The following is a 20,148-nucleotide window of genomic DNA, read 5'->3' as shown; positions in this document are numbered from 1 at the left end:
GCAAACGTACAAAATCAGCAGGGGATCAAATACTTATTTCCCTCACTGTAGATGGCCTTATTATCGATTTATATATTTGTATGCCAGGGCTTGTGAAAAATAAATATCAAGAGCAATACAATGAACACCATCTCATATTTACGTGATATTTAGATGCACCTCAGTCTACACTGTAAATAATGAATTCTATTCTGTAAATCTATCAACCTACCCTGTTTTTGCGAAGTTGGTCCAGTAGGTCATGACTACGGCACTCAGCATGACGTCGTTTTTGGAGAAGTTGCAGTTGAACAGGTCCGTAGGTCCAATCATCGGAATGCCGAACACATAGGGAACTTCGTCTCCGTGTGCCGAGTCGGCCCAACTGGGCTTCATATCGCTCTGGCAGTGATGGTAGAAAGCGTAGAAATAGGTGGGCGAGCCGTACTGTGCGTGGAGGTCGGCCGTCGCCACCGCCGGAGCCACCCATTGGTGATCGGTGAACAGAGCCACCAGCGTCTTGCGGCGCGTCTCCGGGTTCTCCTTGTCTGCCCAGTCGGTGTACATGAACTTGATGGTTTCCCGGAGAGTATCTTTCCCCTCCGGATAGCCGTACAAATGATCCACGAAATCTGACACAGCGAAGTCGAAATCATTCGCCGAGACCCCGTCCTCGCTGTCCACAATGCCGTCCACGAATTTAAATCCCTCCCCTTGGTTGACCCCGAGCATGATGTCGTAGTTGAGGAACTCGCCCTGCTCCATCAAGATCTGCGGGTCGTCCGGTATTACATCCCCATCGATGACGGGCCCGAAGGCGATGTGGTACTTTGCCGGAGTGATGTTCTGCTGGATGAGCTCCTTGTAGTTCTTGTTCTGGAGGCACTCGACCAGGTCGATGGTGTCCAGCCGGTTGCAGCCCACATTCTCTGCCAGGAGACGGGTGTACTTGGCTGGCTGGTAGTTCACTGCCCAGCTGGACAGCGCTGTCCCGCTCTGGATTATTGCTTTCTGGAAAAGATCTGGCGGGAGAAACGGACAGTGGACGTTAAGACATTAAACCGGGCATCTCGTGGTCAAAAAGGATGTGGACAGCTCAACTGATATAATAATCACATTAATCTAAAGAGCGGATTGTTTTTATTTCAGGAGAACACGCTCAGTCGTACCTCAGTGTAACCTGTGCTGTAAGCTTTTTCACGAGATTAACAACGGGCACCTATTTGTTGATGTATACATTAACAAATTCAATCACAGTGGTGATCTCTCCACATCCCAGAAAACTGATTATCCTAATTGTTTGCTGTATAAGAGCTTTGGACAGACTGGATGACAATGAATGGAGCTTCGGAGCTGAAACAGATGATGCTGACTTTGTTATTGCTTATGGAAGGAAATGTCAAAGGATGCGAGTCCGAACAACATACGTGGTTATATTATATTTTGAAGACATATTTGTCAGTATACATAAACAGAAAACAGCCCTTTAAAAGCACTGCATTTGCTAAGCATGGTCTTTTCATCCTGCCTCGTTATTCATGTCCTGTACGATGTGAACATTATGTTACATGAAGCTCCTGGAGCAAAATAAACCAACTAAATATATCCATGAAAGAGACAGATGGTGGAAGTGCTGGTTTAATGGTATAAATACAGATATCTTGAAAGTATTCAGAACTATTTATACATCTATACAATGTAATGGGGATTTTTTTTTTGTTATATAAACCGCCAATGGTGACTCAGTGGCGGTGATTCAACAAGTGTTTTTCTACCACGGCAGACTCGTTCCCTCAAGGCCTAGTTAGTAGCTTTTTATTTTAACAAAAATATCAGTACACCCTGACTAAGATGCTATTTTAAATATTCTCCATACCTCTGTGTTTGTGCCCCACGTGAACGCTAATCCTCACACACGTATTGAAGTATGCCTGTGGTTTTACAAAAAAGATCATGACTTATAAACAGATCTGAGAATCAGCGGCTCAAGGGTCTCAGAACATGTATGTTTAACGACACATATAAAAGCCCTGGAACTTAAAGTGCTTTTCAATATATTTAAACAGATAACATAGACTGTACATGGTATTAAAATGCTTTTTTAATGTTTAATGTATAAAAAGTAAGGGCCTGATTGCAGAATAGACTAATACCTCTGCAGAAACCTTGTCACTAAGACTCAAGTATTAGGGACTGCAAAAACAGTCTGCTGAAAGCTTTGATTGGTTGCTGACATTTCCGAATGTGTGTGTTAATCTCTGATGTACTCCAGACTCTAATATAACACACTCCAACTCCCACGAGAGTATTTTGTTGTTGTTAGCATCACTAAAAGAAAAGTGACACTTGCATGATTCTTTTCTATTTTCTTCCTTTTCACTATATATACCTACACTGGTCGACCCTGCACTTGTCCACCGACTTTGTCTGCATTGTTTTTGGGACTATACCCAGTATCCTGCATGGCCCGTTGGTGAAGGCAAATGCATTAGCTGAGAAAAATCATCTGGAACTCTGTGCTGATATCAGAATCTATTGTACTTTACTTTTAAAAATCTAACTAAAAAGGTTTGATTTGAAGTCCAATTGCCGTTTTATAACCAAAGACGTGAGAGAATTAAAAATGTCCCGGAATACTACTCAACGTAAAGTTGTCCCAGAGAAGACATTGCCTCTATCCTACCATGTCTCCAACACAGTGGTACAATGGCAAAACAAAACTGTATAACCAAAATATGTATTTAATAGCAACCTATAGAACATTGAGTGTCTCTGATGCTTCCTGATGGACCTGCAATTCATGACACATGTGTAATATATCCTGATGTGTTATTGTGCTATTTATTGTGGCCCAAACCTTGGTGGATCGTTTGCCACATCCTTCTTCAAACCTATCCACACAAGCATGATAAGTCATGGCAGAATGGTCTCACAACTTACTGAGGAAAGCATGCATAACACACACTACGTATGTGACATTTAAGTGACACAACTCAAAATACCCCACCCATGTAATACATGTCCTCAGCTGTTTTGTGTATTTTGTTGCGGTCTGGATGATATTGAACCGTCTGTCAGTAATGAAATGGCCTGACCTTTAGATTCCTGAATGCTATTCTCAACATGGAGAAAAACAGCAAGAAAGCTAAAATGGTGTAAGGACATGTCAAATACCTGCTGTTATCTGCTGCACTACTTTCCCCGCCAGTAATATCAAAATCCAATGACTGTAACGTTATTACATGGTTCAGCAAACCTTCATACACATTTTCAGGTTTTATCTCTTTGTGCGAAATGTGTTTTAATGTATGTTTCAATGAATTGTGACACTGCCGGCGATCTCTAAAAAGATACTCTGTGACGGTGGGAAAAAATACCCGTCTCTTAACAGAAGGAAACTGTCAAATTCAAAATGCGAACGGGAATCGAGAGACACGAGGTCACACAAATCCGCAGATTGACACACTGGCGTATATTTCAAATCACAGCATGCGAACAATGAGAACGAAGAATACAGTTTGATCAAAATTACCTCCCCATCACCAACAAAATAATGTATTTACCTTCTGAGTAGTGAGACAAAGTCAGCAGACTCACACACGACGCCCCGGCTCCAGATCCAAAGATCGTAACTCTCTTGGGATCCCCTTTGAAAGCTTGTATGTTTTCCTTGATCCACCTTAAGGCTTGGATTTGGTCAAGAAGCCCATAGTTCCCTTTAGCTGCCTGGTCTCCTGTACTGAGAAAACCTGGAGGGAAAAAAGCACAAATCTATGAATTACTGGCAGGCAGAAACTTATTTTCTTTGTGTTTGATCACCCATACCTAGTTTTCATCTCTGTGAAAGATTTATACTACAGTTAAAAGCCCAGGCATTCAGAAACTGTTGAACAACTCTCACTAAAATTGCAAAGCATCAAAAGAATGAATTGTTTGACTGTGCAAGTCTAAAAGGAAAAGCAAAATGCAGTTATGAAAGTATATTTTTTTCAGGAAGAAATAGAAGTGCACTGCTTGGAAAATTCAGCCTCTGACCTTTGAAATTAGCCGTGTTACTCACGGCAAACACTTGAACCCAAATGAGATGAAGATTTCTAAGCTTATTGAATCTCTGACAAATTACTGGTAAATGTTATTACATATTAAATATATAAACCCATGCAGTCTGGATCCAAGGGATTTGAAATAAATGATCCTTTCTGTACTGGAAGAAAATGGCTTCTGTTTGACACAGAAGGACAAAGTGAGGAGATATTTTGAAATGGAGGGAAGACCTTCAATCAACCACATGAACTAGGGATTTATCTTTAATCGGTTTTGATGTTAGTTATCAGTGGAAGAGAAAGAAAATAGTTATAATATCGACTATCGTACGGAACAGAACAAAAATACTTGAAAGGGATTTTATTCTAGCATTCTGCTTAACATTCACTAATGGAATCCAAAACAATTGTATTATATTTACATACTCAAATTAAAGTGTGTTTTTTTAAGTGCCATTGATCTTTAAAATGGATCAGTACACTTTTATAACAAAGACATGAAACGGCAGCCAGACATGACTTCTTCCTGGTTATTGAGAAAACAATAAAATGCATCTGAGAAAACTTCCCATAATGTGCTTCTAAAGCTCTCTGTTCTTCTTAAAAGCTCAGCTGGACGGTTTCATCTTGTGAAATGCTGATTAAAGCTCCGCACAAAGACTTTCATAAGCTTGGGTTCAAGTCAAACTCTTGGGGAATCATGTGAATATATGAATCACAATCAAATTAATAGATTTGCATGTTTATTGGACATTTTAATGTGGCAGCAGGACCACATCCAAGACTAGGGGTGTGGTTGGGTTAGGATGGGTACCAGGACTGTCATCTGAGTGAACTGGCCGAGGTGCTGAAGACAAAGCGGATAAAAAGAAAAGTCCCCGGGCTCTTGTAGGCAACAGATCTGGTTTGTCATGGAGGGATAGAAGAGAAAGACAGACAGCTGGTCAGGAGATTACCAGCCAACTCTCTCCCGGCTTACACTGGCAGGGAAGGGAGACTCAAACTTCTCTCGTGGAGATGGCAGAGTCTCCAGAAAGCGTGACAGAAGAGCAGGAACAATGAATATCTGTCTGCATATCATCATTTGGGTTTAGGAGGCACATGCAGGTAAACTGTATTACTATTTACACATTGATACTAGTTTGTATTTGTATAATAGTACACCTTTGGTAGGCATCCTTTAACTTGGCTACACACACTGTACTGTTTTTATTTAAAACTGTGGCTTTTAAAATCCAGTATCGCTTGCTAAGCCCGAGTTTTGGGGACATAAGACTTTTAAGCCCAACCTATTTTAATCAATCATGTGGGCTGGGGAAGTGATTTGATAGCTTGAGATCTGCTCAATGTGTCGCGCCTCGTTCTGGGATCTAATCAGCTCCCAGGAAATGGATAAGCCTCCGTAGGGCCTAAATACAATTAAAATAATAAAGGATGTATCTTTTTTTCCATGATGAAATCAAAACTACCAATGTCTACACAAACTATACAATCCGTAGGGGCTGTTGTATTTCAATTGATCCTCCTTGTAATTGCAGTTGCACAAGTGTAAGATTCTGCCAATTCAATGAATGATTAGGGAATAATAGATCAAACACTGTGTTGTGCTTCTGGGTAACGGAAATGAACTATTATTGGTCAAATACTGTACTGAAATAAACGCTTATTGCGAAATGACTGCATTAATGATATATTAACAGATAAAATGTAATAGATGTATTGCTTTCTGTTCCCTAGGTGAGGCTGACACGAAAACATGTGTTCCCATACAATCCCTGTCGCCTTCCATTCCTTTTCAATTACTCACACCTACATGGTGTTTTGTGTTTCACACTGACTGAAAAGTAGGATAATCTAACCGCAATGTGCTGAAGAACTGCGGAAAGGTCAAGAACATAATCATCAATAATTTGCCAGAGAGGGGCGCCAAAAATGAATACAAATTACAATACAAACTAGTTCCAACATTCAGGACAGAGTTGTGATTCAATGGTTATGTTGTGCTGTGCATTATTCTTCAAATGTGTATCTTCTACAGTCGCCCTTGGGTTGTGGTCTCTGCTTAGAAATAAATAATTATAATAATAACAGTAAGGACATCTTTTGTTCGTTTATGAAAAGTGTTTTCATGTATTTAAAAATCAGCTGAGCTCTGTACAGATGAGAAACCTACACTACAGCAGCTTCTTGACAAACACATATGTAGAAAAAAGACTTTTAATTAATATCTGCCTTTTCATCATGAGAGAAGAATTCAGACACATACAAACATCATATCCTCAACATTTCAAAGCAAATGTGAAGACAAAATACAGTTCTTGGTCAAATATAATCTTGTTTAGAAGATGTATCTTATATTATGAGGGAGAGAGATGAGACTGAACAGAGTGTTTCTGCTCAAGGACATATCTGCCTTGCCAAGCATGTGTTAATTAAATAAAATAGCTCCTTCTCTGCTATACCCTTTGCTGCAGAGTCACTAAAACGAAAAGTTATTTAGGAGTAAAGACTCGAGTCGAGTCACTGAATTTGTCGAGTCGAGTCGAGTCACCTATCTGGCTCGAGTCTCTTCGAGTCATTAGTTCCGACTGTTCAAGACATCTTGATTTAATCTGATTATTTTATTACAGGGAATCATCTAACTATATGTACAAATATATGCGTCCCATTGTGTTGGTTGTACAGTAATGGATAACATTAAATGTTCTCACTTTTTCACAAGTGTGTGCATGTGTGTCTTTTAGTGTGTGTGTGTATCAGTATGTGTGTGTCTGTTATTATTATTATTTTTCATATTATTAATATTAATATTATTATTTATTCCTTGGTAGAGACCCCGATCCAGGGTGAGTTACAGGATACAAGAGCAATACAAAAGTGCTATAATACAGTAAACTATGACAAATTAAAAAACATATTTTTTACAGAAGTGCAGGTAAATATACAGTTAATATAAAATACAAGTTGCTACATCCTACTATTATTACCACTATTATTATTATTATTATTATTATTATTATTATTATTATTATTATTATTATTATTATTATTTATTGCTTAACAGACGTCCAAGTTGACTTATATATAAGAACATTACAAAAGTGCAATTAATACAGTACAAATCAAAACATAATCCAATTATGGAGCAACCATTGGGGGCAAAATTTAACATGAAATAAAACGTGTGTGTGTGTGTGTTACTGTGCATATCAGTGTGTGTGTGTTTGCTAATCTAAACTGAAAACACACACACACATACACATACAAAACGAGCTAACATCAACAGTCATTTTCTGACGTTTCGGGCTCAGTTCCAATGTAATTGACTGTATGACACTGGATAAATCGATGCGGTACTGAACTGTTGTGGCTTCTGAATGAATATTAAAACACAGAAAAATGGTAAAAACGAGACTAGGGAGATGCATTATGCAGACACACACACACACACACTGTTCAATGTTCATATTATTTTGTAGCGTGCAGCTCTCCATTTTGTTGAATGCACAGTTTAACACCCTACCTTTCACCGACCGTCTTCTCCACGCCTGCATATTAGGTCACTTTCTGGTACCGCTGATTTCTGCAGATCTGCACAGAATCTGACTATTTAACCAGTGAATTCACAGTATCTGTGCAGATTCTGCGTAATACCCTTGCATTTGCTGACATTGTGGTCACAGAGTTGTGCTATAGGCTGGAAAAGCATTTCCTCAGCAGCGGTCTTGCCAGTCCCTGCAGAAACCGTACTGTTTATGCGACAAGATGACAGCGTGTAGAGAAGGGGCGTTTTTGCTTTTAATTTATTTTTATCATAAAGACAATGACTTGAGTCAGATGGAGACTTTTGTGGTTTGACTCGAGTCGAGTCTTTTCTTGCAGGGACTCGAGTCGAATCTTTGATATCAATGACTCAAGTCGAGGCATCAAAAAGCGTGCCTCTAGTCTGACTCGAGTCATTACAACTCTGGTTGGCTGTTCATATGTGTCATTTCAATTGGGAATATTAAAGTGAAGCTTGAATTTTTCAAGGTGAAAGTTAAAGAAACTTTATAATTGATACCAGAGTTGGGAGAAGATGACAGAGGGTATGATATGAATACAGTCATTTGAGGTTTCACAAAATGCTCACATGACAAATTTCTAAGTTAGAAAACTAATATTTATGATACCTTTGACCTACACCTTGGGTCTTTTTTTAAATCACTGATGGGCCACAACCAGACATCAAGACGGGAAGCCAATTGAAGGATATCCATTTTCACTCTCGATCATATATGTTTGATGATCTTGCTGTATGTGAGCAGAACTACTTGAAACATCTTGTCTGATTACACCTCCATTCAGCTTGTGCCGATTGTAATAGACATGCATCGGGTATGAGATCAACTCCAGGAAAGAATCCTGGTTAAAAAATTAAAAATAAAGTCAAGTTGTTCTCCTGAAAGTGAGATCCAGGTTATTACAATAACAAGACTGCAGCAAAATAAATATACTAGCGATAGTCCTCATATACTTCACTTCAAAGAGCTGAATCTGTTTGCAAAATTGATGCATGATTTAAAGTTGATGTTGTTATATTAATAATAATAATAGTACTTGCAGTTATAAACAATAAGAAACATTGTTATTATTATTAACAAATCACTATTATAGAAACACATATGGCCCTGAATGCACTAATTGAAATAACACCTACTTTTGTACACTGTTAATAACATCATCTAGATTTTTCACAGATCAAATGTTAATTACCAAACAAACGCATGTAAGCAGAACAGTATGAATTAGTGCCAGCAAGGTTGAGGTCAAAGTCACCAGGGAAATGAGGAAAGTGCATTTTAAGGATTTGTCAGATGACTAAATCTCTTTGCTAAAGCCTGGCTTACAAAACAGAAGTAACAACAAATTAACAATAGACTTCCAAGTGAACCTGTCACCTTGGCTTCCCTGCCTGTTACAGTTTTCAGAGAACCAATACAATGCAAACATTCAACTTTGCAATTACTAAAAAAATTGTATGTTTCAAATGTGTTTTTCCAGTTTTTGTGACTAAATTTGACATTGGTATCAGTTCTGTATGTCTGTTATTGCTTCTTCTAATCATATGTGTCTAATTGTATGTTTTATTGGAGCAAAAAGATTCAACATCACGGATGGAGGTATTTGTTGCTTATTTTGACTATTTTGTGACGGCAGGTACCATGGTAAAAGAAACAAACAAATAATGCATACCTGCCAAAGTATATTGAATATATTTTGACAAGTTACATTTTATTAGACTGAAGATTAACATTTAAACTGACAGTGAAATGATTACTCATAATTCAAAATGAGCCGCATGTCAGTGATGTTTGCATGTTTAATCATTAGCGTTGAAGAAAACGGGAACTGACATGTGGGTTACAAAACAGTTTACTTCAAGCATTCAGCCAATTAGGAGCCGATGCAAGACATTGTGTGTAGTTGTAGCTTAAAAACTCTCAGTAAATGTACAGGTCTCACAAATGTTATAATAAATAAAACCAACTTGGACCCATCATCAAATACCGCTAGAAATGTAGCCAAATATAATTGTATCTTCACAGGGTTATGCCAGCTTACACACATCATTGCCATTAAAGTTATTGTGAGGTTGTAGTAGACATAACTTTGTTGCAATACTCATACAGTGCTGGCTACTTTAGTTGTTCATATGTTATTGGTAGAGGACATTCGATACAAATGTTTATAATTTACTCAATTGTGTATTTATGTATTTGGTTGTTTATATATTTCATGCAAACATCTATAAGCAATACCCACATGTAATTATCATTATAAAATCAATAAGTATTGATTATTTAACAACATTTATGACTGTATTAAATACGAAAATGTTGAAAACGCATGTTGTCTAAACTACATAGTTTAAAGTATGGTCAATCCAATGGCTAAAGAGATATTGTGCTATCTGTATTTGTTCCCAAAATGTTGACCATAATGTCGACAAATACACGTTTTCTTTTGAGTCGAGAATACTACCCAAAGGGGGAGGGGCCTGTCATTTTACCATAAGAAGTAAATAAAATGTATCTACAAAAGCGTCCTATTGGCCACTGTACTCTGTCACTCATGCAACCCTTCTTTGCTCAGTATATACAGTGATGAACACAGTGACTCGGCCTCTTCTGTGTCGTTCCGTTGTGGATAATCCTCCTGGTCTTGTGAGCTAAAAGATACATTTTCTGTCTTAATATCATTATTAAATTAGTACAATCTTGATCAATAGCGATTTCTAATCAAAACCTAATATGGTATAAGAATATTGTTTCTCCCAGGACTGCTTTATTATATACTGTATATACACTACCGGTCAAACGTTTTAGAACAACTACATTTTTCCAGTTTTTATTGGAATATATGTCTCAATGTGCTCTGAAATGAAAGTATAGAACAAATAAACAATTGGAGATAAAACATAAATCAGGGAATCGTTTTGTTTAACAAAATGTAACCCCTTAAATTGACAAACCCCTTCAAAGGCAGGACGTCTCTCTGTCTTTAATCCCATGTGTGCTCTTCACTGTTGTGTTGTTTGCCAAGTGTTTGGTATCCCATGAAAGCCGAGACTCTCACCTTTCTACCGTTGTGAAGCACTCTCTGATGTGAAAAATGTGGGGGTGGGGGGGATACATGGTCTGAGTAGGAATACAAAATCTCAGAAAATAAAGACAATCATGACATATTCTGGAACCAGACAGTCTACAGATCAAAACAAGACCATCCACGTTTTGGTAAAAGCAACACACACCCATAGAGCTCAACATGTCAAGATGGAAAACAGTTTACAGAGTACTAATACACAACTCTCTGTGTTTGATAGATATAGTATATACTAGATTAATCATTAGACTGTGTGTTTCCCCCCCGGGCTCTGAATGATGGCGGGTGACACGGACACTGTGAATCGGATGATTGAGAATGAAACGCGCTGGTGGCCAAGAGAATACGTTTTCAAAGGATGTGCGCATTGTAGGAATACAGTGTCACTTCTATGCACAGGAGCTGCATAACACTGCCAAATAATGCTTAAGAGGGTGTAGTAACACAGTGTATAACTCTGAAATGTACATTATGTTTCAGTTTTTGGTGACCTAAACTTTTTTTTTTAAGCTCTGGCAGTTTACTGCTTACCTTTGTACCATTTCAGGTTATTCACTGGACTTGAACTGCTTACATTTCAATACAAACTGGAACAATGGGGGTGTTCTAAAACTTTTGACAGGCAGTGTACCTGTATATATAATACAAATAAACTGCTGGCTGTATTTGCCACCTATTGATCCTTTTTGATCCTGGTTTGATCCTTACAGTTTGCTAGAGGCAAGAGAGAAGCAGCAGTAAACCTGTCGGCCTCACAGATCCATCCGCATTGAGGGATGTGTATCTCGTATAGAAGCCAGTTTATACTATTGATCAATCCAAACATGATAGGTTAAACTTTGTCTTTAGTGATTCATGGGTGGGTCAATGTTTTGACTTGGTTTAGCCCATAATTTCACCAAAGCACAAAGCTTTGACAATGTAGTCCCAGGATCAAAATGTTAACTAGGATGTGCCCTCTACTGATTGTTTTGAGAGGTATTCAGGTATTCAGTTTCTCTGTCTGATTAACCAAATCCTTATTGGCTCTTCAAAACAATTATCAACTCTTCTGTTGTCTATAGATGGTGGAACATTGTATATGATCAATTAATGTACTAATATTTCATAAAAAAACAACACATAATCTTGGCTTTCTTCCTTAAATCAGTATATAAACTTGAGCAATCATGTTAAGGAAATCGTGTATTTTAAAGTTTCACTTCATGAATTTCATTACATCAGAGACATGCTGACACTGAAGGAATATCATGCTAACCTTGTGTTATTACAACTGTAGCTCCAGATTTTCTTTTCACCCACTGATAACATGTACCCTGGACTTACACTCGAATGTAAATGACAGAGGGTTTTCATCACCGCTTCGTCAGGAGAAGCAGGAAACCCAGAGCCTGGGCCTTAATGAAAGAGCAGCACTTAAGAAAATGTAACATTGATTGGGAACACTTTCAGATGCGTCCCTGTAAATCATATCCTCCGTTAATAACCAGAGACGCATTACAAGGCGAAATGTTACCAGAGAGCTGAATATCTACATGGAGTGACTCCTCTAACTCTCCCCTGGCTGCTCACAGAAGGAAGGTTTGTATTTCTTGCTTTCTTGTGACCCAGCAGGGGAATCTTTTGATGGATGATGTCCTTTTTTGGACAAAGATCCTCTGGGTCTCGCGATGGCAGAGGTCCTAAAGGCACATGTATACGATCAATTGCACCTGACATTTCCCTTTGACCAGATGGTGCTTGTGCTCTGTAGCCGCACTGGATAGAAGATCTTTTCATGTGGCCTCTCAAATAAAGCCTCTATTATATGAGCCAGTGGGAGGAGAACTGCTGATGCCCAGATCTCCTGCCGTGTCCTGCGACGGCCTCGTATCACAGAGACGTTTCTGGAAAACCATTTTCTTTTCAAATGACGACTTTACAGACGGAGAGAATATAGCTTTACACAAACACAAACATATATATATATATATATATATATATATATATATATATATATATATATATATATATATACACACACTATATGCACTGTGTATATATATATATATATATATATATATGCGGTGCCTTCCTATTGTGATGCACACACATTTTTCTAAGGTGAGTTTTTGCCCTCGTTTTAAAGCTTGGCAAACACATTTTCAAGATATCCAATAAAGTAATTTTAAAAGATTGTGAAAAGTTTTAAAAATGTCAGAAGTCCTTGTAAATTATTTCCACAGCAGGACTTCACAACAAAAAATAAGCTTTGCAAACTACCTGTGAAAATACCTAAACATCTATCTATTCATTTAAATATATTGTCTTATCTTTATCAGCACCATTCTTCATGTTGCCTAACAGTGAGTTCATATCAAGCAACCACAATGAAACCGGGGGCGGGATTCAATTAAAAAGATAATCTAAATTAATTAAAAATAGGAGAGAGTGTAAGTATTTTGTAACTCTGAATACTGTGTCAGATCTAAAATATCTTGCCTGAAAACCAGACACAGATACGGTCTGCTGACGTGGCTTACAAAGTGGGCAGGCGCTATAAAATCCAATCAGCCAATCACTGTGGTTATTTAACTCAACACAGGGGGTGGACATGCTGTGAACTCTCTACAAGACGTCCTGTTACATACATTTTATTTTCAGATGGTTTACTGTCTTTTATATATTTACAATCGCAATTAGACATGAAGATGTACACTTACAGTGATGCATCACATACAATACTGTGCAAAAGTTTTAGGCAGGTGTGAAAAAAAGCTGTAAAGAATGTTTTTAAAAATAGACATGTTAATAGATTATATTCATCAATTAACTAAATGCAAAGTGAGTGAACAGAAGAAAAATCTACATCAAATCCATATTTGGTGTGACCACCCTTTGCCTTCAAAACAGCATCAATTCTTCTAGGTTCACTTGCACACAGTCAGGGATTTTGTAGGCATATAGTCAGGTGTATGATTAAACAATTATACCAAACAGGTGCTAATGATCATCAATTCAATATGTAGGTTGAAACAATCATTAACTGAACCGGAAACAGCTGTGTAGGAGGAACACAACTGGGTGAGGAACAGCCAACTAACAAGGTGAGGTTGCTGAAGTCATACACCATGGCAAGACTGAGCACAGCAACAAGACACAAGGTAGTTATACTGCATCAGCAAGGTCTCTCCCAGGCAGACATTTCAATGCAGACAGGGTCTTCCAGATGTGCTGTCCAAGCTCTTTTGAAAAAGCACAAAGAAATGGGCAACATTGAGGACCAAGGAAACTTACTGCAGCAGATGAAAGACACATCATGCTTACTTCCCTTCACAATCGGAAGATGTCCAGCAGTGCCATCAGCTCAGAATTGGCAGAAGACAGTGGGACCCTGGTACACCCATCTACTGTTTGGAGAAGTCTGGTCAGAAGTGGCCTTTATGGAAGACTTGCGGCCAAAAAGCCATACCTCTGACATGGCAACAAGGCCAAGCGACTCAACTGTGCACGAAAACACAGGAGCTGGGGTGCAGAACAATGGCAGCAGGTGCTCTGGACTGATGAGTCAAAATCTGAAATATCTGGCTCTAGCAGAAGGCAGTTTGTTCGCTGAAGAGCTGGAGAGCAGAACACGAATGAGTATCTGCAGGCAACAGTGAAGCATGGTGGAGGTTCCTTGCAAGTTTGGGGCTGCATTTCTGCAAATGGAGTTGGGGATTTGGTCAGAATGAATGGTCTCCTCAATACTGAGAAGTACAGGCAGATACTTATCCATCATGCAATACCAGCAGGGAGGCATCTGATTGGCCCCAAATTTATTCTGCCGCATGACAACGACCCCAAACACATCAGCGAAAGTCATTAAGAACCATCTTCAGCGTAAAGAAGAACAAGGAGTCCTGGAAGTTATGGTGTGGCCCCCACAGAGCCCTGATCTCAACATCATCGAGTCTGTCTGGGATTACATGAAGAGAGAGAAGCAACTGAGGCTGCCTACATCCACAGAAGAACTGTGGTTAGTTCTCCAAGATGTTTGGACCAACCTACCTGCCGAGTTCCTTCAAAAACTGTGTGCAAGTGAACCTAGAAGAATTGATGCTGTTTTGAAGGCAAATGGTGGTCACACAAAATTTGGATTTGATGTAGATTTTTCTTCTGTTCAATCACTTTGCATTTAGTTAATTGATAAATATAATCTATTAACATGTCTATTTTTGAAAGCATTCTTACTTTACAGCAAAACTCTTGCACAGAACTGTACATACCTACACCGACAACCATATATAAATAAACAGAGGGGCTGTCAACGTGTGACTGACACACAACAGAATCAACACATCACAAGACTCGTGTGGCGGTTGTCCACAGTGAGGTTGGGAAGTTCACAGAGGTGACAGGGTGTCCAGGTGGAGACAGCACCGTGACAAAGACGGAGACGCGCTGTCTGGGCCAGCTCAAGCGACACTGACACCAACAGCTGGCATGTGATGCTGGAGCCAGGGACCGCTCAGCTCGGCTGCCACAGCAACCACACAGAGCCGCCTCCTCTCACTGCTCAAAGGGCAAAATGGGTGGGCATTGCACGTTACTGCATTAATTTATTACAGTTTAGTGTGATTACTTATTGATGGATGGATGTATGTATGTATGTCGGGCTCTTTTTTCAGTGCACCATTTACTGAACTGTCATAATCTTACATTATTTATAAAAAGATTTATATAAAGTATATATAATCTATATAATAATCTAATAACAGCTGATGGCAGTCTGGCCGTGAATACTGGGAATCACCAAGGATTCAGATTGGCTTCTTATTTTAAAATCAGCAGCTGTTTATTTTTGTATATACACAAGACAGAAAACCCACTATCCTCTCAGATGAAGTGGAGCACAAATGTACTGCTGTAGCTGACCTGCCCACTCACCATGAACTCCCCCAGGACCACCAGTGTGCCCACTCTTATTTGCCCTGCATCTTCGAGAACTGCTGCCCGGCTTCAACATGACAAACAACAATGATAAAATATGAATGTGCCTGTGAGGGAACAGCATTGCGATCTCCATGCCATTATGTATATGTTCTCCCTCACCTGTGTAGAATGCGATATGCATTTGTAATGACTGGTGCATGAGCGGAAGGCGATCACAGACTTTTAAAAGTTGAAATCAATTATTAAATATGCACTTTAGCGGGTGTGTTGTATTGGGGATTTACGAATGCACGTCCAGAAAATAAGCACCGTACACATTGATTGTGCACATATTCCGAAACTTTAATGAAGGTGGAAATGATCGGGTTGGGGAATGTGTAATAAGACTACCTTCCTGATAGTTTATCCTTCATTTAAAAGTATGCGCCTGGGAAAATAAAAGTATAAGTGTTTGGGGAATACTTACTGAACTGGGAGGCAGCTTCTCAGCAGCAGGTCTTTGTTTTAACTGAGGTGAGGGCGAGGGTATCAAATAAAAATGTACAGTGAATATTTTACTGTGATCAATATTGTATTTATTAACCTTGGTTTTATTATGCCTTATGGTTTAGCCAGGAGGAGGCTCTATTGAGGCTAGGCTATAGGAGACCTCAGTAGGAGACCTCTGGGAGAGTGAGAGAGGTTAGGAGAGATTCCTCCTGCATGTTTGTTTGCACAGTGATACCTTGTTTTGAAGGTTTGTTCCTTGTTTTGAGTTTTTGCTCAAATAAACTTCTGCTACCTTTGCTACAGAACAGTCGTGTGCCTGCCTGTCTGACTACAGCAATGAAGTTCACCCCCACAGAGCCGATAATCACAGCACACTAGACCGGCTCCGAGTAGCACGGACGAGCTTTATTAACAATAACAGAGTGCACTGGATTGTAAATATGTATTGTACACTGTTCTGCCCAGTGTTTGCCTCTACATCGGAAGCATAGAAGATAAGAAAGCTCTTCTGGTCTTCGGCCATCATGTGCGACTGATAGTGGTACAAATAGATGCTGAAACATCACCTTCAGAACATATAACTTTTGCTTGGCTTACCAAGACTATGATTTTAAAAATGAAGTGCTTTATTATACAACCGATTTAGTATAAACACACAGTAACAAGATTCTAGGTGTAGAGACTCTTGAACTATTCGCATGTGTATATTAACAGTAACATTGAACACGTTTCTGTACAAAATGGCTACAGCAAAGTCTATGACAGACTACTATTAATCCAGGAATTCTGCATTTCAATATATGCATTTTAACTTTCCCCATCTTAAGAAGCACATTTGCTATATTAAAATGAGGCAGACACCTTCTCTCTCCCATCAAAACAACTCAACCAATGATGAAATAGGTTAATATTTGTAACGCAGCTGTTTCTTTTTGAGTTGTACTCATTTTGCTGTTGTTAGTGAATGCCTGTATAGCCAACAAGAACACATTTGGTCCAAATCAATTCTCAAGGTCTTTCTGTTTCCCACATAACTCACTTAATCAGCAGGTACTTAGTTCCCGACCTGGGCTTGTTTACTAAAGGCAAAGCGAATTATTCCGGTTTTCTTTCCACATTCGCATAAGGACACTGGTTTCTATTGGTTGCCAGATACTGGTTTCTGAAATTCTCTTTCTTTCCTCTCTTTTTATTTTTTCAGGCACTCCATTCCTGAAGAAAACACACACACACACACACACACACACACAATGTGTAGGAACATCTTGCAAAACATATGACATAATCCTGAAATGCACACACACAAATGCTTTTTTCTAAAACAGTTGAGTATTACAGGATGGGTTTGACCGTAGCTATGAGTAGGAAGAAAACAAAATCCATTTTAGTTGAATCTGAAATAAATGTCAACAAATAACAACTACTACAAATAAACAAATACATATTATTCTTCATTATGTAGTCTGGTTATATGTGCATCTAAATTCTGTCTGATACAGACTTGCTAGGCAGGTGTCACTGAATTGAACAAATGTTTGAGTGATATTATCTTCTGTATCGAGGTACCTCAGTACCCCCCCCCCCCCACACACATTTATAAATTAAACATTACAATATTACATTGAATGGTAAAAATAGGTCATTATGACCTTCATACAGGGCATGTGAATCAAAGCTTAATAACAAAGTTTCTATAAAGGTTAATGGAAATCAGCTCCCAAGATATCAGGGATGGGCTGAGCAATTAATTTCAAACCATCATCAACGCTTGTCTTTTTTTCTCTAAGTTGAGGAAATGACCCATCTGGGTTGACTCCCTAAAGAAAACAAAGCACGCTTATAATGCAAAAAGAGTTCTTGCCAACCATTCGATAGTATCAACACATTAGTTTGTTTTCTTAATATTGTTGTGACCAAAAAAAGAAAGAAGGGTTATTGGGCTGAACCAACTCAACTTATTATTATTACTGTTGTTATTGTTGTTGTTATTTATTATAATTTATTCAACAGCAGGTTGTCACTGTTTTAGTCCTAATGTTTTATTTTGTGTAAGTGGTAGTAAACGTATCAAATCCATTCAATAGGAAATGTCTGAGGTTTGAATGCAGATAAATGAATATAAACACTAAATCTGGATTGTCTAACTATCATTTATTGTCAAATTGCTCCTGCAAACCTAGAACACAGGCTTTTATTATATGAGAATCTCTTGTTGTTATCCTCTAGGACAGCTATATCCTCCCACTGTTTTATATTTTACTCTTTTTAGGATGTGTTTATTTTTCTGTAGTACATATATAATGTACCTTCACTCTTCACAGAAACCACAGTCATAAAAATCACAAAACAAGTTATCAACCTACATAGAGCTGAACCGAATCCTCACAGGAAGCAATCCCCTTCCCCTTGTCTGTGTGCCGGCTGTATTAAGTACAAATAAAGCCGTAATCTGATTTAATGCCAGACAGAAAACTTCTGTAACAAAGTTAGCCCTGTGGAAAAGATTTAGTTTCTTCTAGATGTCTGGAATAAAATTCATCTCCCCTCAAACTGTAAAAGACAACCTTCATATCGGCTACAGCAAGAAGTCTGGCCTGTGATATTATGAAGAACCGTGAAGAATATGAAATAAAGATGTTTACTTTCTCCCTGTGAGACTGTGTGTGTTTTATTGAACTGTTTTTTTTTTTTATATAAACAGGAAGAACTGTTCTTGGATTTCAGACAGAGACAGGTTAAAGTTTGCATGAAATAAACATACTCATCCTTTATAGTTTGCATGTTACACAGGTAAACAAATGCTTTGGATCTGATGTGCAAATATAATCCTACACTGGTTTCTAAACACACAGGAATGTAATTAAACAAAATGTAGACATGTTGGAAACACAGCATTCAAGACAAACGCAGCCCTACATATGCCCGTGCAAAGAATAATTTAAAGTCTTATAAAATGGAAATAAAAAAGGTGGAAAGAAGAGGATTTAATGAATGCAATTTAAAGTTGTTTTCCGATTCAGTGCAGCTCGAATCTGGTGTTAGAGGCTTAGCGCCGGTCAGATATGCTTGATGGATCTTGTAAAGTCAAGAAGGCCAATATAAAGATAATTAAAGCTGTCTAGCGAGGATGCAAAATAATCAGAGACAAATGATTGCATCCCCATGCGACGGAGCAGCCGTAACCTTGCGATGTTCCTGAACTTTCCGGGACGCCGCAGAAATGGCCGAAAGATAGCCGCTCTGTGTCAGAAAGTGACCATGAGATGACAGGCGGAGCCGGCTGAATAATAGACCCATTAAATGTAAATGCAAGGAGCGTTGCAAATTATCGGGAAAAACACAGATGTAAACACACAGGTCAGACAAGGCGTTAAGGGGGTGTCGGAGGCAGCAGAGAGGGTCACAATGTGGCAGATGAAATGCATTTCTGAAAGACGCAAAATTGTTTAGACTGACTTCGCCGTGGCTTATTAATTATTGGAGGATATGTAACGTTAATCAGATAGAGCCTCCAGTTTATTTCTGGCTCCATCCAGCAAGGCAACTGCTGAATTAAAGGGTATGGTTTTCACAGGACGTCTTTAAAATCCTCCCCCAGTGTGTTAGTCCTCACCTTTCGCCTCCTGGATACTCGCGTTTCATTATTCATACTCCAATATCTGACATCCTCCAGTTTCATCTCTCTTTTTAATATGTTTTTTCCGTGAACATAAATACATAAGACGGGTCTCAAACAAGCATATCCTGCTCGTTCGGATGCTGGAAGCTAAATCAATATGAGACTCTGATCTAGCATTTAAATTGCATCAAGTTGGGATTTGATGATGTTACAGTTTTGATTGTTTTATTAGACTGTACTTTACAAAGACTAATCATACATATAGTTCACTTACTTTTCTTCAAATTCCATAATGTCCTATAATGTCCCAATTTGACCACATTCTTGATGTCTTGCTTCACTAGAGAGAGGGCTGCTGTTAGGGTCAGAAGACGGTGGCAGCCTGTCGATACGCAGTGATTGTTCTGCTTGCACGCTGCTGACCGCTGCCTTGGTCAGTGGCCGTCCAGCCGCCGGGGA

The 20,148-nt window shown here is 38.8% G+C and overlaps 1 protein-coding gene across 1 annotated transcript in view; it reads right to left on the bottom strand.

Moving 5' to 3' along the window:
* LOC136750842 (neuroligin-4, X-linked) overlaps positions 1-20,148 on the bottom strand; it is an 84,401-nt gene that overhangs the window by 14,415 nt on the left and 49,838 nt on the right. Inside the window, exons 4-5 of the mRNA XM_066705958.1 lie at positions 3,543-3,728; positions 212-1,001 (exon numbers count right to left, since the gene is read on the bottom strand). Of these exons, the coding sequence (XP_066562055.1) occupies positions 212-1,001; positions 3,543-3,728 (976 nt within the window). The remainder of the gene's footprint in view (positions 1-211; positions 1,002-3,542; positions 3,729-20,148) is intronic.

This window comes from Amia ocellicauda, chromosome 6, assembly GCF_036373705.1.
Source record: "Amia ocellicauda isolate fAmiCal2 chromosome 6, fAmiCal2.hap1, whole genome shotgun sequence".
Classification (NCBI taxonomy): domain Eukaryota; kingdom Metazoa; phylum Chordata; class Actinopteri; order Amiiformes; family Amiidae; genus Amia; species Amia ocellicauda.
The sequence above is the reverse complement of the archived record's forward strand: the minus strand, read 5'-3'. Positions and strand labels throughout refer to the sequence as shown.